The sequence below is a fragment of the Gadus macrocephalus genome, chromosome 9 (genome assembly GCF_031168955.1).
Source record: "Gadus macrocephalus chromosome 9, ASM3116895v1".
NCBI classification, from domain to species: Eukaryota; Metazoa; Chordata; class Actinopteri; order Gadiformes; family Gadidae; genus Gadus; species Gadus macrocephalus.
The window spans coordinates 20,745,241-20,767,421 of record NC_082390.1 but is presented as its reverse complement, the minus strand read 5'-3'; the positions used below and the strand labels follow the sequence as shown (position 1 = coordinate 20,767,421).

The following is a 22,181-nucleotide window of genomic DNA, read 5'->3' as shown; positions in this document are numbered from 1 at the left end:
TTTTATTTGATGTTTGATAATTTGACAAAACACTTTGAGAGGTGTATTTGGAATAGTTCCTGTTAATTCCTCCCAAACCTCTGTCAAATCCTCCCATTATTGCTGAGTAGTTTATACTTATGTTGTACTAATAGAATAAGTACCCAGTAGTTGAATAACTACAGCATACTTATTTGTATTATCCAGAATTGTCCCCCCCATATTTCATGACTGACTTCTGGTTCCTAAGTACCTAGATATAAGTATGTATGTACTGGTGTACCATTAGTACAGAAGATTACACCGTAACTCCTAAGAAATGATGGTGTACGATGGCTTTAATCTTAAGTGTTACCCACATTTAGGCTTAATAGACAAATGATCCTTTGTGCATTTCCTGTTCTACAGTGTTATTTTCCCGTGGTTTTTGGTTTGGGTTCTTTGCTATATAACACAATAAAAGAGTAAGCAGCATTTTTTTCTTTTCCACTTTTCATGGCCATGGTCCTTTTGCAGTAATTATTGTGCAAGTTTCAAGCCTCAAATCTGTAGAAAATGTATTATTTTCAACAGAAGGGAGGGAGCAAAAAGGAGCAGGAGGGAATGACTTATTATAACTTATTATACCATTGTGGCCTGTTGTTGAAGGGGCCCCACAACAGTCTTTACCTGGGACCCCGAAAACCTAACTCTGCCCTTGGTGACTAAGGAACACGTATGCATTCTGCACTGAAAATGTGCTCATAATGCACCCCTGGGTTGGAATGGAAGACAAGGAACTTCTCTCAGAGGGGATTAAATCACCCGTAGTTCACTTGCCAGTTTTTCTCAAATGATACAAGGTCAACCTAAACATACATTTCAAACTCATTGCTTGTTTTGCTTGCACACACTGACAGGCAAACACAGACACAAGTAACCTTTTCAAACACAAGTATCAATGCATGCACAGTACTGATGCACAGCCAGAAGAAGAGAGGCATGCGGTTTGTTCACCAACCGTGTCTTTAGAGTGGCCCATTAGGAAGAAATAGGGGGAGCTTAACGTGTCACCTTTCATGCACATGGACAGGTTGGGAGGTACCATTCCTAAGAGAGGGCAAGTAGAAGTCTGTTCTAATCATTAGAAACCAAGCAGCGGGTTAAACCAAAGACAGGTGAGTTAAACCAAAGACAGATGAGTTAAACCAAAGACAGATGAGTTAAACCAAAGACAGATGAGTTAAACCGACAGACGGAAGAGTTAAACCGACAGACGGATAAGTTAAACCGACAGACGGATGAGTTAAACCGGCAGACGGATGAGTTAAACCAAAGACAGATGAGTTAAACCAAAGACGGATGAGTTAAACCAAAGACGGATGAGTTAAACCAAAAGAAAGATGAGTTAAACCAAAGACAGATGAGTTAAACCAAAGACAGATGAGTTAAACCGGCAGACGGATGAGTTAAACCAAAGACAGATGAGTTAAACCGGCAGACGGATGAGTTAAACCAAAAGACAGATAAGTTAAACCGACAGACAGATGAGTTAAACCAAAGACAGATGAGTTAAACCGACAGACAGATGAGTTAAACCAAAGACAGATGAGTTAAACCAAAGACAGATGAGTTAAACCAAAGACAGATGAGTTAAACCAAAGACAGGTATCAGGGACAGACTCACATACACAACAACCCGTGAGGGAGAGAGAGGGAGAGATAGACAGAGACGGAGGTGGTAAAGAACACACGATTGAAAAAGCCACAGAAATCTGTTATAAACAACAGCATGATTAATTAAAATTAAAAGGTTAATTGGTAATGGGGGTAGAATTATTTCATAGCGCAATTTTGAGAATGAACCGCAACAAGTCCCACACTGAGTTGATCAGCTAATGTTTACATGTGTAACTTATTCATTGTATTTTGCATCTGCCCTTAAATCCTTGTGGGCACCCAGCTGTCTCCGTCTTTCAAAACCCCAGAGATTGACCCTCGATTTAGCTCTGCTCGTGGAGCTTTTCCAAGGAGACATGTTCTTTTGGGTCGGTAGACTCTGCAGTCCAAGTTTGTTTGCTAGCTTCCATGGGCTGCAGCGCTCTTTGTTTGTGTGCCAATTAGTTTCATATCTGGTAACCCCGGGGTACTCGGCAAATAATGAATGATAACACAAAGGCCAAAATAAAACCAGACTTGCTGAAAGAGACATTTCAACGGTCCGATTGGCTGTTGCTGGAGAAGCCAGTATTATAACTCAGCATGTTTCCTTAATTTCTGCTGACCTATCATGTTTTGTTATGGTTTAATAAAGTGAATGTGTTACATATAGCTCCTTGAAAGTGCCTGCGAACCGAAAATCATGTTTTTATTTTTTTTAACATGCTGGTACATATATGATCTTAAACATTACAATCGTTCATTTTGTCATTTGTCACTGTTGGAAAAACAATCATGTAATGCATAAGCAAACCACTGTAAAGTCTTGTGTTTTTGTCAGTCTTGGACAACCAGAGTTTGTTCTGCTCTGCTCTGCACTCGGTCCCATCGTGCTGATGCTGAGGGGTGGGCTGGCTGAGGGGCGTGTGTGGATGTGAGGGGCGTGTGTGGATGTGAAGTGTGTGGGGTTGTGTGTGGATGTGAGGAGTGTGTTTGGATTTTTTCTGGCTGAGGGGTGTGTGTGGATGTGAAAAGCAGCGGTTACATGATAGTATAACACCAAGGTGTGCGGCAGATTTCAAATACAACGCCCATTATACCGTGTTGTATGTGAGATTATACAACACGTATAATTGAACCACGGGTCATTTTTACTACGGATCGTTCAGAGAACCTTGATTGATCAAGCAGACATTTAGAACCTGCTCCAATGGGTATGAAGGCCCACTTAGCGATGCAGTGACTTAGCAACGCGTATATGTGTGATATTTATTCAGTTTGGAAATCCCACAAACTCAAGAAAACGTAACCTCACGTTGGTTAGCAACAGGGTCTAGGAAGCATTTCTACTGCCCTTCATAAGGTGCGTTGTAGGAGGATGGGATGTGATGTGTTAAACTTTCAGAGTGAATTGCCCCAAACTTCCTTGACCATGACTACATTCTGATTATATAATTGTTTAGTTGGTCACCATTGTTTAATAGCAATATTACTACAGCACTTGTTCCACATAACTGAAGTAAATACATGATGATGATAACAATCATACCCAAAGATGCGTACTGGCTAAAACAAAGAGAAAATAAAATGCAACAAAGTTGGGCCTATAATAAGAAGGCCTATCGTTGCTTACTTTGTCACGGTGTTACCAGTGTTGACCTGGTATGAAACATCTTCAGGCACTTTGCAAGGAGCCGGTAAACACAACCACAACATTTTATTCAATGTTCTGAAACTGTCACTAGAATCTTTATTGCATCATTAAAAATAAAGTATTGTTATTTTGTGGAAAAAAATAGGGAAATATCCAGATGGGAGAGCAGAGAGAGAGTGAAGGAGAGGTAACGAGGAGAGGGGATCTAGAGGCTATAAAATAAAGGAATGCTAGAGCTGACGAGTGGTGAGCAATAGGGGTCTAGAGCTAAAGCTTACAACTTGGGAGCAGAGTCTAAAGCTAAAGGTAACGAGGAGAGGGGTCTAGGGCTAAAGGTAAGAAGGAGAGAGGTCTAGGGCTAAAGGTAAGGAGGAGAGGGGTCTAGGGCTAAAGGAAACGAGCAGAGGGTTCTAGAGCTAAAGGTAACGAGGAGAGGGGTCTAAAGCTAAAGGTAACGAGGAGAGGGGTCTAGGGCTAAAAGTAACGAGGAGAGGGGTCTAGAGCTAAAGGTAACGAGGAGAGGGATCTGGAGCTAAAGGTAACGAGGAGAGGGGTCTAAAGCTAAAGGTAACGAGCAGAGGGGTCTAGTGCTAAAGGTAACAAGGAGCGGGGTCTAGGGCTAAAGGTAACGAGCAGAGGGTTCTAGAGCTAAAGGTAACGAGGAGAGGGGTCTAGCGGCTGGCTCACCGTAGTCGGGCACCTGTCCCGAGCCTCTCTTGAGCAGCAGGCGCACGCGACGCCCCCCCGCTTTGATGAGTTCGATGGCGCGGGCGTGTGTCATATCGCGCGTGCTATCCCCGTTGATCTCGATGATCTGATCGCCCACCTGTGGGGGCAAGGGAAGCAGTGTGTGTGTGTGTGTGTGTGTGTGTGTGTGTGTGTGTGTGTGTGTGTGTGTGTGTGTGAACAAAGGCACAAAGGAAGGGTGAAGTTAAAGGTATAGGACATTAAAAAGAGGAAGATATAGAGAAAGCGTTGTGTGTATGCAATGTTTCTCTTTTGTTGGATAGAGACAGATAAAGACAGAGTTAGAGAGAGAGAGTTAGAAAGAGACAGAATAAGAGAGACAGAGTTAGAGAGAGACACAGTTCGAGCAAATTCTGTCAACATACTATTGATTGGACTTGTAAAAATATGTATGATGACCACTTAAAGTCTAAAGCCCATGTGAAGAAAGAGGAACAGCTCTGTGTTACCAGAGCATGCCTCCTCAAAACACCATAACTAGAGCAAGCGATCCCTAGTTTTAAGACTAGAAACTATACATCTATCGACGACCAGCTATCTTGGTGAAATGTTGACATGCTGTCAGCAGCTATCTGCCTCTCTATCTAACTCACTATCGTGGTGAATCTTTCAGCAGCTATCTGCCTCTCTATCTTGCTCACAATCGTTCCTTAATTCCAAATAATGCAATGTTGTGTGCATCATTAAAAACTGTTATAAATCTTTGCTGACGTTGCTACGCTTCTGACGGTGACCTGGCTCTTCTTTATTTGTTTCGTTTTTGTCAACAGCGGCCCTGTGCCCTAATAAGCTTTTGGGTTCAAATTTCACATACACCTGAGGTACACCTGACATACACCTGACATAGAGAGAGAAAGAGTCACAGAGAGTGAGAGAGAGAGACACTGATATATGAAGACAGATAAAGGAACAGAGGAGTGAGGGAGACGTACAGAGACAGAGAGAGATATGTATGAGAGCGAGAGAGAGTCATCCAATGCCGACTCACCCTCATGCGTCCGTTGCGGATGGCCGGCCCGTCTTCAGCAAGTCGCAGGACAAACAGGTCCATCTTGTACTCTCTTCCCCCGCGTATACTGAAGCCAAAACCCTTCAAGCTCTTCTCCAGCTCCACAGTGAAGTAGTCATAGTCCTGCAGTCCAGGAACCACCACCAGGTGAGCACCATGACAACCACTGGAACCACCGGGTGAGCACCATGACAACCACTGGAACCACCGGGTGAGCACCATGACAACCACTGGAACCACCAGGTGAGCACCATGACAACCACTGGAACCACCACCAGGTGAGCACCATGACAACCACCGGAACCACCACCAGGTGAGCACCATGACAACCACCGGAACCACCACCAGGTGAGCACCATGACAACCACCGGAACCACCACCAGGTGAGCACCATGACAACCACCGGAACCACCACCAGGTGAGCACCATGACAACCACCGGAACCACCACCAGGTGAGCACCATGACAACCACCGGAACCACCACCAGGTGAGCACCATGACAACCACCGGAACCACCACCAGGTGAGCACCATGACAACCACCGGAACCACCACCAGGTGAGCACCATGACAACCACCGGAACCACCACCAGGTGAGCACCATGACAACCACCGGAACCACCACCAGGTGAGCACCATGACAACCACCGGAACCACCACCAGGTGAGCACCATGACAACCACCGGAACCACCACCAGGTGAGCACCATGACAACCACCGGCTCATCTTTCTAATGCCAGCACTTGGCAACTGTTTACAATTCACTATTTAGTCAACTATCTGAAGTTTTTATCCAACGTGAACCTGCTACATTTAGAAACATGCCATCAAGGTGCAAGACGCAGGAGGTTATGGAGGGTGCTTATAGGGTAACTGCAGATATTAGGGATTTTTGAAGGGTTTGACTGCTGAATCAAGCCCCACACCTTCAGAAAATACTGTTTAGTGGATCAAGGAGGTATATTTCCTACCTGGGGTCTGAAATCAGCAGGGAGCCCCAGAGGGAAGGGTGTAGCAGCGCCATGCTGCCTGAACTCCAGCAGGCCAGGGGGCTGGCGGTAGTCGACTGGAGGCTGGCGGTAGTCGACTGGGGGCTGGCGGTAGTCGACTGGGGGCTGGCGGTAGTCGACTGGGGGCTGGCGGTAGTCGACTGGCGGCTGACGGTAGTCTGTGAACGGCGGCTGTCGTATGTCGGGCTTTACATCCTGTCTCGCCTTGACCTCTGACCTGTAGTGGCACCAAGGAAACCTTTCACTTAAAGGCAGTCCCTGACTCCATGGAGAAATCAAATGGGCATCAAAGTACCACTAAAGAAAAAAAAAATAAGAAGGCACATCGGGGTAGCACAGTAGTTGATTCATGCTGGCGATACTTAGATTTTAGCTTGCATGGTAGTGGACAGTTAATATTTGATTCACATGGAATGAAGACGTTAGCTTAATTCTTCAGTTGATAGAGAAGAGATTGTTAAAAACACCCTTATAACGGAAAAGCTTTAAAAATAGCCCCATCCAAGTCATGTCAGCCAGCTCTACATAAGATTTCTCACTGTAATTTGTTACACTGTAGAACAAGAGTTAGGTATGCAACCACAGTTCTATTAATACCAACTGACTGCCAGAGGCAGGGCTTTAGCACTGGATGTATCCCTCTTGTGCATGCGCAGGGCGAGTGTGTATACCAATGTAGTCACGTTGTGACCCTGCATGACGTAGGGCGCATCCGCTCAAAAGCAGAAATGCCCCTGTCATCCTGAAGTTTGTCTCTTCAGAATCTTCTCGCCCAGATTGACAGAGGACTCTGGCAGTCCTCATTGAACCATAGTTACATGGGTAACTCTCGTTCTATTTCATTCTGACTGACAGAGGCAGTGCAGCACTGGATGGCTAATCCCAACAAAGTCACGAGTAATCCTGCAACCACCTCATTGAGAGCAGGCTGCCGGCCTAGGCAGGACAGCTCCATTTAAAAGTGGGTCTGGCCCTTCAGGGATCACCCCCCACACCTTCAGGGCATGACGAGGATATGCCAGCCACTCAGGAAAGCCCAGAAATGCCTGATTGACAGGAATATGGTGCGAAGTTCTAGCACATTTATGTGCTCCTGCCTCTGCTGTGCACTCCACAGCCCCCTCCCCGTCCTGCGCCACCATGCCACTCCCCAACTGGATGTGAGGCGGATGTGACTGTTACTACGACCTCTCGGCGGGAAGGGATCACATCTAAGGGAACACCTGGGGTAAGATACACCTTGGTCCTCCATTGCCGGAGTACGAGGAGGCACTGGATACCCTGAACCTCCTGTGCCTTTGTTGCCTGGTGTCCAACTGAAGTCCGTTCATCCATGCCTAGAGGGGATGCACTTGCAGGAGGCCACATTGTAGGAGGCCACATGCTTCCACACATATTGTAGGAGGCCACATGCTTCCACACACATTGTAGGAGGCCACATGCTTCCACACACATTGTAGGAGGCCACATGCTTCCGGCATGCGTCTTTCTAGTCCATTGCCATGAACCAGTGTCCTGGCCTTACACCTGGTGGACCTCTGCTCTCCTGCTGGGCCAGATTACTGCCCTGGAACCACCAGGAGAGAGCAGAGGGCCCTCCTGCACACCTCCCAAAGTGGAGACTTTGCCAACCAAACTCTGCGGTGGGCTAGTGTCAAGGTCGCCATGAGCCTGCTGTGCTCTCTCCACATCGGCGTCATAGCTCCTCGTACTCAGATCATCTTTTACGCGGCTCTGAGGCCTTGGACAGCAGACATTAGGCTGTAATACTTCCTCCGGGGAAACTATTAAGGAGACCACTGCTGGCTCCACAGGGAGCACGCGTCCCAGCCCGTGGCTGTCTGTGTCCTGCATGGCAGTAAAGGCCCTGCTGTCTCTGGAGAGATGATAGCAGCTCCTAGGGTCTGACCAGCACCTCTGTAGCTCCTCCATGTAGGACTGTGAGGGCGGTATCTGAAAGGCTCCTTCAGAATGCTGTGGGGCTCCTCTTAAGAGTATCAGCTGCAACTGGGGCCTCATCCAGCCCAAAGCGCGAGCGCTAAGCACATCCCTGCCTGTGCCCTAAGCAGCCCAGCCTAAATTCTTCTTCGACGCTGGTGCCCTGCGTCCTCTCTGAATCAGAATACGATATCTGGGAGGCAGGTCACGCCTCCTCCTGCTCGGCCCCCCATCTCCTCAAATGACTGTGGGAGGTTCTGGTGGACAGAACATCCTCCTCCCACTCAGGGGTTGTGGGGGGAGGCTGCAGATTAAGCAATAGGGCTTTAATCTGGGCGAACTCTGATGTGAAGGCGTCCACCCTAGCTGCCACCCTCCTAGGTTTTTCCGTGGGGGGGCACCCCAAGTCTCCCAGCGATGTCCTGAGCCAGGTGTAAGAGCCGCCTATCATGAAGGGGAGCCTCCACCTCATCTAGCCTGCCTAACTTCGTAGTCCTTGGCATGAAAATGCTGTTCAGGCCAGCCCTCCCTCAAGTGTTCCACCCCAAGGCACCGTTCTATCAGCCTGGGAGCAATAATCTCTCGGCTCTGTACCGAGCCGGCTATTAACCGTCTCGCAACACTCTCGCCGAAGCCAAGTGTTACTCTGGTATGCGGAGAGACTCTACCAAGCCCAGGCCTAACGGTCTGTTGGTGCGACAATAACTCTGCTCTGTGCCGAGCCGGTGACCTTAAGAGCGGGGAACACTCTGATTATGCTGTTACATTATGGGATACATCCAGTGCTCAAGCACTGCCTCAGGCAGTCAGTAGGAATTAGATATAAATGCTTTGACAGATTTACAGATAATAACTTCGTCGTTTTCAGTGATCTACAAATCCCTGTAAAATAATGGACATTATCTGACAATTCACAATTGAGTTGTTTATCATCAGATAATGTCTGTTTTCCTCAGTTATCCTCCATAATAACATATCCAAAGTAAATAGAGGACATCGCAACAACGACAAGTGCTTTAATATGTAATCTCGGTACCAAAAGAAAGAACACCAGTGATTGTTGAGCAAGTGAAATAATCAATGTGGATTCTATTTGGTTAGAGTGAATAAAGCTAGAACACAGCACAAGTTTTAAATCCTGCATGAAATAAATGTCATGCTTTAGAGTGACCACCACCTGGTCATCAGTTGTTAGCCCTATAGTACTATCAGGCCGTAGCACAACGTCTGATGCTTTAGAGTGACCACCACCTGGTCATCAGTTGTTAGCCCTATAGTACTATCAGGCCGTAGCACAACGTCTGATGCTTTAGAGTGACCACCACCTGGTCATCAGTTGTTAGCCCTATAGTACTATCAGGCCGTAGCACAACGTCTGATGCTTTAGAGTGACCACCACCTGGTCATCAGTTGTTAGCCCTATAGTACTATCAGGCCGTAGCACAACGTCTGATGCTTTAGAGTGACCACCACCTGGTCATCAGTTGTTAGCCCTATAGTACTTTCAGGCCGTAGCACAACGTCTGATGAGGACCTGGGTCACAATCTAATGCCAATAAATTGAGGTACAGGAGAGATAAAGGTTTCAGAAGATTTACGTTTAGGTGGAGTCTCCAAATAGAAACATGAATCCAAATCAAACCAATGCAATTGGACAATATAAAAGTTTAAGTTAAGCGTAAGCATTGTGCTTAACATTATGAAATTATTCTTATTTTTTATTTTCTTAAATAACATATACAAATGTATGTAAAACTGTATGTAAGAATGTCAAATTACAAAATTAACTGTAATTAATTTTGTTTGTTTTGTTAGGTAGAATCTTAATATATTTCCATTCAAACTGTATTCTAGATCGTATACAAAACTAAGAGAGCCCCCCCCCGCCTGCCAGCGGGCTGCGCTGACATCAGCCCTCTGCTGTTTGGAGGGACAGGTTGTCTCAAACTGTATGAATAAAGACCTTTAGAACCACAGTAATCGGTGCGTTCTTGTGCTGAGGCTTGTGTGTGTGTGCGGTCTTCTTCTGCGTCCTCACCTGCCATCGTGCAGGTAGAGCTGGGGGACCCCTCCCGGGGGCTGGGTGACCGGGCTCTGGTGCGGGGCTGGGGCGCTGGGCTGGCCGGGTCCGGGGGGGGCGGTCTGTGTGGGCCCCTGAGCAGGCTGACCGGGACCCCCAGCAGGCTGACTGGGACCCCCAGCAGGCTGACTGGGCCCCTGAGCCGGCTGACCGGGCCCCTGAGCAGGCTGACCGGGCCCCTGAGCAGGCTGAGTGGGCCCCTGAGCAGGCTGCGGACCTGCTGGGGAGCCCGGGGGCTGGGAGGGGGTCTGGATAGGTTGGGTCTGGACAGGGGTCTGGACGGGGGTCTGGCCAGGTGGAGGAGGTGTTGTCTGGCCTGGCTGGGGGTCAGTGGGGCCAGGCTGGGATGACGGGCTGGGCTGGGCCTGGGGGCTCTGCTTCTGGGCCTGGGGGCTCTGCTTCTGGGTCTGGGGGCTCTGCTTCTCAGAGTTGGGGCCAGAATGAGGATCTGCAATAAAGTGAACCACTCATCACTCAGCCTCTTCCTCAATAGAGTGAACCACTCATCACTCAGCCTCTTCCTCAATAGAGTGAACCCCTTCATCAAGGGGCCTCTTCCTCAATAGAGTGAACCCCTTCATCAAGGGGCCTCTTCCTCAATAGAGTGAATCCTTTATAACTCAGCCTCTTTCTTAATAGGGTCGACCTCTTCATCACTTGGCCTTTTTCTCAGTTATCCTCCACAATAGCATATCCATAGTAAATAGAGGACATAGCAACAACAACAAGTGCTTTAATATGTAATCTTGGTACCAAAAGAAAGAGAACACCAGTGAGATTGTTGAGCAAGTGAAATAATCAATGTGGATTCTATTTGGTTAGAGTGAATAAAGCTAGAACACAGCACAAGTTTTAAATACTGCCTGAAATAAATGTCATGCTTTAGAGTGACCACCACCTGGTCATCAGTTGTTAGCCCTATAGTACTATCAGGCCGTAGCACAACGTCTGATGCTTTAGAGTGACCACCACCTGGTCATCGGTTGTTAGCCCTATAGTACTATCAGGCCGTAGCACAACGTCTGATGAGGACCTGGGTCACAACATAACGTGACACAAAGAGCTGGATATCTCCAGGATCCATGGTTTCATTGTTAGGTTTGACCCCTCTATTGAAAGGTCAGGGACACCGAGCCGACTGCACCGTTCAGCCAGCAGACCAAGACGTGGGCTCTGAGTGAAAGCAGTTGACCTATGACATGTGAAACGCTCTTTTAAGGCCTGGAAATACTTTAATTTTCCTCACGTTCGACAGCTGTGGACGTGAACCTGTAACGCATCCACTTCCATTCATACCACAATTGAGGTTCTGCATCAGTTTGGGGTTCCATGCATGCCGGTTTCCCATTCCACACCACATTCCAGTTGGTGAAGACCAGGATGCTGAATGGCATCCACCATCAAAACAAAGAAGAAGAAGCTTTTCTTCTCTCTACAATTTTAGCACCATCTCTTGAGTTCATAGGCTGTCTTTATATTCTTTCATTGACTGCTTCTGGGCACTGAGGGCTCTCAGTCACTGTGGCTCTAAGGACGTTCACATACGGTCTGGTCGAGACCCTCCCGCCAGAAGGGGATGACGGCTTTATATATACGGCTACAAGACATTGATTGTAAACACAGCATGCAAACTCCAATTAATGCACACTGAGGGATCATAAACAGAATGACAACCCTCTGCAATATAACCTCCCAGGGTCCCACCTTCCTCTCCCTCCCAGGGTACCCACCTTCCTCTCCCTCATGGTACCCACCTTCCTCTCCCTCTCAGTGTACCCACCTTCCTCTCCCTCCCAGTGTACCCACCTTCCTCTCCCTCCCAGTGTACCCACCTTCCTCTCCCTCCCAGTGTACCCACCTTCCTCTCCCTCCCAGTGTACCCACCTTCCTCTCCCTCCCAGTGTACCCACCTTCCTCTCCCTCCCAGGGTACCCACCTTCCTCTCCCTCCCAGTGTACCCACCTTCCTCTCCCTCCCAGTGTACCCACCTTCCTCTCCCTCCCAGTGTACCCACCTTCCTCTCCCTCCCAGTGTACCCACCTTCCTCTCCCTCCCAGTGTACCCACCTTCCTCTCCCTCCCAGGGTACCCACCTTCCTCTCCCTCCCAGGGTACCCACCTTCCTCTTCCTCCAGGGTACCCACCTTCCTCTCCCTCCCAGGGTACCCACCTTCCTCTTCCTCAGGGTACCCACCTTCCTCCGGGATGATGTGCAGCGTGACGGCCAGCCCGGCGTCCTTGATGAGCTTGACGATGTCGGCGTGGGGCATGGTGATGATGGACTGTCCGTTGACTGCCAGGATGCGGTCGCCCACCTTGAGGCGCCTGCAGCGGTCTGCGGGGCTGGCCTCGATGATGCGGCCGATCTTATGGGGCACAGCTGGGGTGGGGGGAGGAGAAGGTCAACCGCTTCCATCTGATGACGCCACTTTGGACTGAGTCTTGACTTTGTGTCATTGGGCTTTATGTTAGCAGTAAAGTAAGACCCATTCAGCTTAATGTCGGAGGGATATTTATAGGAACCCTCTCATGTGAAAAATAAAGGAATGTCAATGGCTACATTAAAAAGCAGCTTCCAACGGTTGGCAATAAACAGACTTAACAAAAACAAAAAGCTTTGCATTATAGAACAACAATTCTTGGATTCTTGTGGAAACCTTGTAGGGGATTACATATCATAATCAGAATGATTGAGATGAAACACAGAGACCATCTACTGAAGTCCAGTCGCTCCACTCAATACAACCATGCAAGTCGTTTAGCCGTAAGCCTTCAAAAGCCAAACAGGATTATCACTCAAAAACTCCTGTTGGCAACAGGTTCATCTGACATGTATCCCTAATGAAAGGATTAGTTAAAAAAAGAGCCACATTTATCAGACAATCTCTGAAGGTATCTAGGTAATGCTGTCGTATTCTGGTATCTAGGTAATGCTGTAAAGTATTCTGGTGTACTCCCAGAAGAAAATAAAGGAAAAAAACAACATTTCCTCATCCAAAATGGCACATTTATTAACCCATAACACAGGTTAATTAACCCGAACCACTGGTTTATTAACTATGGTTAATAAACTTTTCACCTATGTTCACCACTTGCGAACGATTTGAAACATGTTCCGTTAAGCATGCCGATGTCTTCAAACGTTCGTGAACATAGGCCAACTGTCAGAAGAGGTCGTTCTCCGCAAGCAGACCTGGAACACAGACTGAAGAGATGTGCTCCCAGATGGCGATGAACCCTAAACTATAGCAAGTACTGTGCAACATTTAAACAATTCCCATGTCTATATTGAAAACATTCATTCCTTTCCTACACATAAAGCGATAGTTACTTTGTTTCATATAGCCTATCTACACCCTTGCTTCAACTAATGTCTTGTGCATCCTAAAATGTGATCTGAACGTGACATCGCAGTAAGTGGGCACAACTTTGGTGACGTAGACCCCTAACTTGAATCGTCCGAATTCCTTGTCTGCATTATACTTTCTATGAGATCGACAACTTCTAGACCTTCTGTAAACCCGTCAATTATCATATAGGCTGCAGCCAATACAATGGCCTTTCTTGTCGCCATGTGTTTGTTTACAGTTTAAAACTAATGATCAGAACGTTGTCTAAAAATCGTTTTAATTTTATTGTTTTAAGTCAATTGTTTAAAGCTGCGAAAGTTCCCCTATGTTCGCAGATTCCGAACAGTTAAGTTGTGAGAAATCATTCAGCATTACTATCTCATTTGCACCAAATTAAAGCACAAAAAAGCAGGTGCCCCTTCTCATAGTTGTGTTTCAACAGTACATTTTAATGGTGAAAAGGTCTATCCACTATAACCAATCCAGTTTTAAAACCATTATTTCTACTGCCACATGGAGGGGCTATACCAATCATGCACAATAAGGACAGGTAAACAGTAAATCCCATTGACCAAATTTGGCATTTTCCGAATGTACAGCATATATGGTATTTACAAAAGTGTTAAGCGTACAATCGTATGTCTCTCGCGCATAATGTTGGTCAGTATTATATGATATATGTGGGATAATGTTGTACAGAACGCCGGTCATTATCGGGAAAGTAAGCCCCGACAGGGCGAACCCGACCCTGATGCGAACCAGAGGTGTCTTGCTTCGCCCTGAAGGGTATTATTTTCGATAATGGCACGTTCTTTGCATTATCCTGCTTATTACACGGCCCCTTGCCAAAACGAAACAATATCTTCAAACAGTGTGTCTTTTTACAATTACCATTCGTAGTGTTGATCAACAGAGAAATAATCTGCCAAAGACGTTGACGTTGCTTAGCAACCGGACACGCTGGGGTTGATAAGTTACCGTACTACTTGCGGAGTGTTAAGAAAGACGTGAAATCCACTTTCCTTGACAGCGGTCGGTCAAGTTCGGTGTGCATAAAAGTACCAACCATTTGCGAACTACTGCAGCTGCTGATGCCATTGATCTAAGTAAAAAAGTAGCTGCACCCACCCACCCAAACCAATTGGAATAAGTGTATACATGTAGATTATAGCAGACTACACCACTTTATTCTATTCCGCATGGAATTCTATTCCGATCAGAGAATTGTATTCCGATTGAGGCGTATATATGATCATTTTTTATTCAAATTGAGCTGTTCTTCCATTTCTAATCGGATCAGAAGTGTCCATGTAAACGTGGCTAATGACGGGCTGTTTTAAAGTATAACTAATATCAAAAAAAAATAACTCAGGCGCAGTCTCATCTACGAGACGTTTGCTTAATGACCTATAAGGAAGGCGCTGCAACGAGACGCGACATGAGATGGATCGTCACTTAATTTCAACTTTTTGTTTTCTTTTGGGAGTGTGTGTGTGTGTGTGTTTAACAATGTTTATATATTTTTAATTTGATTGGTTAAACTGCCACCTGCCCAAATTTAATTAAATATAATTTTTTGTCACGTCACCCGCCCGAGTCCGCGGCTGTAACGGCCAACCGCGCATCTCTACGACTGAGCAAGGCCACTCCAGGACTGGACGGATTGGGAAAGAAACGCGCGCTGTGGTTTATCTTGATTATGATTGGTGATCGTCATTTGGCCAAACATTTTTTACTATGAAGATAGCAAGCATGTTTCTAGCTGTCGGTTATTTTACAGTCTATGGTCGGTCGGTGCCCCCCCCCTCCCAATGGATCTACACGATTCACATAATTGACCTATTTTGAGTTAAAAATGGGGAATTTCGCTGCAAGGTGAATAGTTTGCAGGTATGAACTTTGAAAAAACTAATGACAGAACATTCATATAAATCTACCTATTTCTAAAAGCAAATATTCATTTGGGATAACTCCTTCTGGGGTAGGTTAAAAAGCAAAGGTCCTTGATATGACCATCATTTTGAAAGCACAAATAGGAAAGTAACTCCAAACAGAAATGAACCATCCCTCCTCTTCCTCTCGCTTTCTTCCTTCACTTCTTCTTATCTCAGAATTCAGAGAAAAGTTTTGATGCGAAAAAAATCTGCCTTGTTTTTTGAATGAATGAGATACCTCAAAATCTTTTCATAAACTCTCACCTGGAGTAGAGTTCATGCTGATTAGCCTCACCCTGACAAGTGATTTCGGGTACGGTCAATATAAGCTATCTAAGGTATCAGGTAACATGTCAGATTATGTAATCAAACTGTTTGCTTGACCTTATGTAACAGAACAGAATGCATTTCAGATGCATCATCTTATATCCATGAAGCATATCGGTTCCACTGATCCTGGAGAAACAAGGTCCTCAGATCACAACAGGCTTTCTGTCTGAACCCCAAAGTTCTGAGGTGACAAGGCAAACTAATGTCAATACCATCAACACTACTGATGGACATGAGCAGGTCCAGCAGCTCAGCTCCGGGAGTACAATCCCTTTCTCCTCCATGTCTCCCCCTCTGTATGGCAGCTCCGGCGGGGGGAGCTCGGCGGCAGTCCGACAGAGAAAGGGATTGCACTCCCGGAGCTGAGCTGCCGGGCTGCCGCCGAGTTCCCCCTGCCGGAGCTGCTCGTCCGCTCGTCCACAAAATCGTAGCGATGCTCTGATTGGAGGGGAGTGGGGAAGTGGGAGGTAATATTCAATTGCGCCCCCTTCCTACGTGGAAGGGGGCGCCGAAGCTGACTCGCTCGTTTGGTATCTCTAGGCGGGGTACTTTCAGAAATGTATATCTCACTCAGAAGCACCATACATGGGAGCACCATCTACCCGCAACAACACCCCAAATCCCAGGAAAAGTGTTGTTTTCATAATATGTCACCATTATGAAAACAATCTTTAAAAGGGACCATCCTGCATAATGCTGCTTTAGATAAGAAGGTGAAGGCCATAAAGAGGTGAAGGTTTATTTGTTTGTTAGTTACTTTATTTTTCTGAAATACTTATTTTAAATGTGGGTTGAGGTAGCTCAGAATCTGAGTCTTTATCTTAAATGGTTGCAGTAAGAGGATCTTATTTTTTGCAAATCTTTGAGGTGTGTATGTGTTTAAATAAATATCATTGTACGGTACTCATGAATCTTTGAATCTTTACCTTTACCAGTGCTTTAATATATAGCCTACAGTATGACAGTGACGATAATGATTTTGAAGCTCGTACATACCCTTCTGTAGCCATCTATTTCATATTGTGAACACATTAAAAAAAGAAAGAAAAAAGTATTGGGAGTTGGGGGCCTGTGCCCCAGTAAAGCTCTAGGTCTAGCAACGCCCCTGTTCAAGATAATACGTTTAGAAGAGGAATCATATTCTGTTACGTCCCAACTTTTTTGATTCTAGGTGGATTGTATATTTAGTGTATGGTATTTCTAAAAGAACAACTGGCTCATAGAACAGCTGAGTGACACTAATGTGTTGTGACTCACTGATGATGGCGGCGTTCTCTGGTCTGTTGAGGGAGCTGATGATGACGAAGCCGAATCCTTCGTTCTCCTTGCGATGGATGATGACATCGCTGGTCTGCAGGCCGCCGCCCTCCAGGGGAGGGGCTGCCACATGCGGGGGGCCAGTGGTGCTGAGGCCTGAGGCCGCGTCGCTCCGCGGGGAGCTGTGCTGGGTGGAGATGGAGCCCGGGCTGCGGCCGTTCACTGGACAAGCCTCACCTGAGGAGACACACCTAGTGAACACCTGTGGGTCGTGGTAACTAGAGGAAGAGCCAGTTAACTAGAGGAGTATCCAGGCAACTAGAGGAAGAGCCAGCTAACTAGAGGAGTATCCAGGTAACTAGAGGTAGATCCCGGTAACTAGAGGTAGAGCCAGGTAAATTGAGGAAGAGACAGTTAACTAGAGGTAATAATAATGATAATAATAATTGATTGAATTTATTAAGTGCTTTTCTAGCCACTCAAAGACACTTTACAGTGAAGGGGGGACCTCACTCACCACCACCAGTGTGCAACCCCCACTGGGGTGATGCACGGCAGCCAATCTGCACCAGAACGCTCACCACACACCAGCTTGATGTGGAGAGCGAGGGAATTAATGAGTCAGCCAATTAAACAGGAGGATGATTAGGGGGCCAGACTGAATGAGCCTGGTTGGGCAGTTTTAGCAAGTCACTGCACTGGGGCATGGGGATTAATGTTAATGCCAGAGGGAAGAGTGCCACCTATTGGCCACCCCCCGACACCGCTTACAGAACCCGGTATTCCCAGGCGGTCTCCCATCCAAGTCCTAACCAGGCGCAACCATGCTAAGCTTCAGAGATCAGATGAGATCAGGCGTGTTCATGGTGGTGTGGCTGCCAAGGTAGAGCCCGGTAACTAGAGGTAGAGCCCGGTAACTAGAGGTAGAGCCCGGTAACTAGAGGTAGAGCCCGGTAACTAGAGGTAGAGCCCGGTAACTAGAGGAAGAGCCAGGTAACTAGAAGAAGAGCCAGGTAACTAGAGGTAGAGCCAGGTAACTGCTGTAGAGGTAGAGCCCGGTAACTAGAGTTGTATTCAGGTAACTAGAGGTGTATCCAGGTACCTAGAGGTGCATCCCGGTAACTAGCGGTGTATCCAGCTAACTAGAGGTGTATCCAGGTAACTAGAGGTAGATCAAGATAACTGCCCCTACCAACAACAAAACAGAAAAACAGGGGCTACAAAACCTAATCCAATACCAGTACCACTGCCTCTCACTGGCTGCTCCCACTGCAGACAGTACTTTCTCCCCATACACTGGCTGTCCCAGGGGAGGTGAGAGATGATACAACCAGACACCAGGAGATGATAAAGGCCCTATCGGTACAAGACAACCGGTACCATGCAATCTTTACTGACCACAGGGAGTCAGGCCTTTTGCTTAATGTCCAACAGACGGGGCTATTCTACAGCACACGTCCCTGTCTCCATCCTGGGGCATTGAGGGTTGAGCTGCCCCTACTGGGCATCCCTTCTACCGGCACAAGGATGGGCCAGACCAGCCCTGCAGTTGAGCCGGTGGCAGGTGAGCTGGAACAACAACAGTACACAACGATAAAACCTGGACAGCTCCCAGACAGCATGAACCCTGGGGCTGACCTGGGATCAGCAGCCGCCTCCTCACGGTCAGGCTGACCTGCCCGTTGCGGGCGGCCGCGTGCATCAGGTCGATGACGTAGCGGTGGGGTTTCCCCGCCACCACCATCTTGTCCACAGAGATGAGCTCGTCTCCAGGCCTCAGCCGTCCGTCCCGCTCAGCAGGGGTGTTCTCGATGATGGCCCCGATCACGATCTGTGGAGGAGCGGACAGGGTTAGTGGAGCGGACAGGGTGAGGAGGGGCTGGTTTAATCTGAGAGGAACCCCCGGGACCTGATCTACCGCAAAACAAATCCAATATTCCTGTTTCACCTCACTTGAACTGTGTGTGTGTACGTCCGTGTGTGTTTACGTGTGTTTGTGTACGTGTGTTTGTGTAGGTGTGTGCATAATTGTATGTGTGGACGTGTGTGTTTACGTGTGTGCATACGTGTGTGTGTGTGTGTACGTGTGTGTGTGTGTGTGTACGTGTGTGTGTATGTATGTGTGTTGTGGCAACCTGGTCCAGGCCAATTAAGGAGATGCAGAGCACCTGAGGAACAGGTGGAGAAGCAGGGCTTAAATAGCCTGCTTCTCCACTCACTCGGGGCTCTCCCAGCCATGTTGCTCCTGTACGGAGAGACCGGTCCTCGTGGGTGACGGGGATTCCACCCACGAAGGAGGGGACCGTTAATTCCTCCCAGGTTTTTACGTTCTTTTGTGTTTCTTCAGCGAGAGACTTTATGTTTGAGTTTGGAATAAAACATGCCTTTTTGGTTTTTCCCCACGAAATGGTGTCCTGTTTGGGAGGAGGTGGTTCGCTCACCGTGCCGGGTTGCCACAGTGTATATGCAGGATTTTTTGTACGTGTGTGTGTATTTATGGATACATGTACGTTTGTCTGTGTGTGTGTGTGTGTCTGTGTGTGTGCGTGCGTGTGTGTGCGTGGTGCTCCAGCCCGTCCCATACGAGCCTTGTCGCGGGCGTCCGGACTCACAGCCTGCACGGCCTCGTCTCCCCCCAGGATGCGGAACCCAAAGCCGGTCTTCTCCCTGAGCAGGTGGACCTCCACCTCCTGGTACTCTGGGCCTGGTCCAGAATGAACACACTCCTATTACAACAGGTAGGAGAGAGAGAGAGGGGAGGGAGAGAGAGAGAGAGAGAGAGAGAGAGAGAGAGAGAGAGAGGGGGGGGAGAGAGAGAGGGGGAGAGAGAGAGAGAGAGAGAGAGAGAGAGAGAGAGAGAGGAGAGAGAGAGAGAGAGAGAGAGAGAGAGAGGGAGGAGAGAGAGAGAGAGAGAGAGAGGAGAGAGAGAGAGAGAGAGAGAGAGAGAGGGAGGAGAGAGAGAGAGAGAGAGAGAGGAGAGAGAGAGAGAGAGAGAGAGAGAGAGAGAGAGAGAGAGAGAGAGGGGGGAGGGAGAGAGAGAGAGAGAGAGAGAGAGGGGAGGGAGGGAGAGAGAGAGAGAGAGACAAAGGGGGGGGGGGGGGGGGTTAAACTCACGCCGACTCTCGTAGATGGCCCTGGACTTCTCGTACAGGTCGTAGGGGTCTGGTTTGCTGAGGTCGTAGGGGTCCGTGGGGTCAGGGACTGACGAGCGGTGCTGAGGAAAGGCCGCTCCGGGGGCGAGGACGGAGCCCCCCTTTGGGCTGCCATGGGGGTCCCACTGCTCCCCCAACTACAACACACACAGATACACTTTACATCTGTTTAAGAATATATTAATAAAAATCCCTTATTATAGTAAATATTGCAGAAGATGGTGTGAAGGTGAGGACAATGTCAGGCAGCGATGGGAGGACATCTGGAAGTGGTCAAAGAAGACCAAAGAATGAAGATCTAGACGTAGCACCGTGACCCCAAAGGCAGACATTTGAGGTGCAGATCCACCTTCTACGACGGGCTTTAGAACTTTTATCAACCAGCAGCAGAAGTCATTTGTAAGAAGTAATCCATATTTTGCACATTGAGGGCAGGAATTAATTTGCCGTCTCCCATTAGTGTATGACCAGAACTAATCTGGATTCAATCTTTAAGAAGCTTTTAATAAGTAATAATTTATAATAAAATAATAATAACTGAAATCCTAACTGAGTAAAGACAAGAATGAAATCCCATTTCCACCATTGATGAGTTCTGCCACCAGACCCCACAAAGCCACCAGGGTTACAGAGCTGGAGCTGAGCGAGACGACAGCACGCACGCACGCACGCACGCACGCACGCACGCACGCACGCACGCACGCACGCACGCACGCACGCACACCTGTGTCTTTACCTGTTTGGCAGTCTTCCACGGAGAGATGTGACCTGGTGAAACAGAAGAACAGAAGAACAGTCAGTACCTCCAGCTGGTGGAGAGACCAGCTCCAGAAGAACAGTCAGTACCTCCAGCTGGTAGAGAGACCAGCTCCAGGAGAACACAGTCAGTACCTCCAGCTGGTGGAGAGACCAGCTCCAGAAGAACACAGTCAGTACCTCCAGCTGGTGGAGAGACCAGCTCCAGAAGAACAGTCAGTACCTCCAGCTGGTGGAGAGACCAGCTCCAGGAGAACACAGTCAGTACCTCCAGCTGGTGGAGAGACCAGCTCCAGAAGAACACAGTCAGTACCTCCAGCTGGTGGAGAGACCAGCTCCAGGAGAACAGTCAGTACCTCCAGCTGGTGGAGAGACCAGCTCCAGGAGAACACAGTCAGTACCTCCAGCCGGTGGAGAGACCAGCTCCAGGAGAACACAGTCAGTACCTCCGGCTGGTGGAGAGACCAGCTCCAGGAGAACACAGTCAGTACCTTCAGCTGGTGGAGAGACCAGCTCCAGAAGAACACAGTCAGTACCTCCAGCTGGTGGAGAGACCAGCTCCAGGAGAACACAGTCAGTACCTCCGGCTGGTGGAGAGACCAGCTCCAGTAGAACACAGTCAGTACCTCCAGCTGGTGGAGAGGCTAGCTCCAGGAGAACAAAGACCATACCTCCAGCTGGTGGAAAGACCAGCTCCAGAAGAACACAGCCAGTACCTCCAGCTGGTGGAGAGACCAGCTCCAGGAGACCACAGTCAGTACCTCCGGCTGGTGGAGAGACCAGCTCCAGAAGAACAGTCAGTACCTCCGGCTGGTGGAGAGACCAGCTCCAGGAGAACACAGTCAGTACCTCCAGCTGGTGGAGAGACCAGCTCCAGAAGAACACAGTCAGTACCTCCGGCTGTTGGAGAGACCAGCTCCAGAAGAACACAGTCAGTACCTCCGGCTGGTGGAGAGACCAGCTCCAGAAGAACACAGTCAGTACCTCCAGCTGGTTGAGAGTCCAGCTCCAGAAGAACAGTCAGTACCTCCAGCTGGTGGAGAGACCAGCTCCAGGAGAACACAGTCAGTACCTCCAGCTGGTGGAGAGACCAGCTCCAGGAGAACACAGTCAGTATCTCCAGCTGGTGGAGAGACCAGCTCCAGAAGAACACAGTCAGTACCTCCAGCTGGTGGAGAGACCAGCTCCAGGAGAACAGTCAGTACCTCCGGCTGGTGGAGGGACCAGCTCCAGGAGAACACAGTCAGTACCTCCAGCTGGTGGAGAGACCAGCTCCAGGAGAACAGTCAGTACCTCCGGCTGGTGGAGGGACCAGCTCCAGGAGAACACAGTCAGTACCTCCGGCTGG

At 48.2% G+C, this 22,181-nt stretch overlaps 1 protein-coding gene and 1 pseudogene across 17 annotated transcripts in view; both read right to left on the bottom strand.

The window, feature by feature from the left end:
* The window catches only part of LOC132464800 (membrane-associated guanylate kinase, WW and PDZ domain-containing protein 2-like), a 114,455-nt gene that overhangs the window by 5,686 nt on the left and 86,588 nt on the right, over positions 1–22,181 (bottom strand). For 5 of the 17 annotated variants that reach the window (XM_060061391.1, XM_060061380.1, XM_060061384.1 and 2 more), the window contains exons 12-21: positions 20,814–20,845; positions 20,040–20,214; positions 19,514–19,629; positions 18,564–18,756; positions 16,926–17,162; positions 12,225–12,434; positions 10,014–10,503; positions 5,999–6,254; positions 5,007–5,150; positions 3,959–4,097 (exon numbers count right to left, since the gene is read on the bottom strand). In XM_060061391.1, coding sequence (XP_059917374.1) covers positions 3,959–4,097; positions 5,007–5,150; positions 5,999–6,254; positions 10,014–10,503; positions 12,225–12,434; positions 16,926–17,162; positions 18,564–18,756; positions 19,514–19,629; positions 20,040–20,214; positions 20,814–20,845 — 1,992 coding nt within the window. Of the gene's footprint in view, positions 1–979; positions 1,091–3,958; positions 4,098–5,006; positions 5,151–5,998; positions 6,255–10,013; positions 10,504–12,224; positions 12,435–16,925; positions 17,163–18,563; positions 18,757–19,513; positions 19,630–20,039; positions 20,215–20,813; positions 20,846–22,181 lie in introns of all 17 variants that reach the window. The other 12 variants (XM_060061386.1, XM_060061388.1, XM_060061394.1 and 9 more) reach the window with 7 other exon arrangements.
* On the bottom strand, positions 17,691–17,808 carry LOC132465351 (5S ribosomal RNA; annotated as a pseudogene).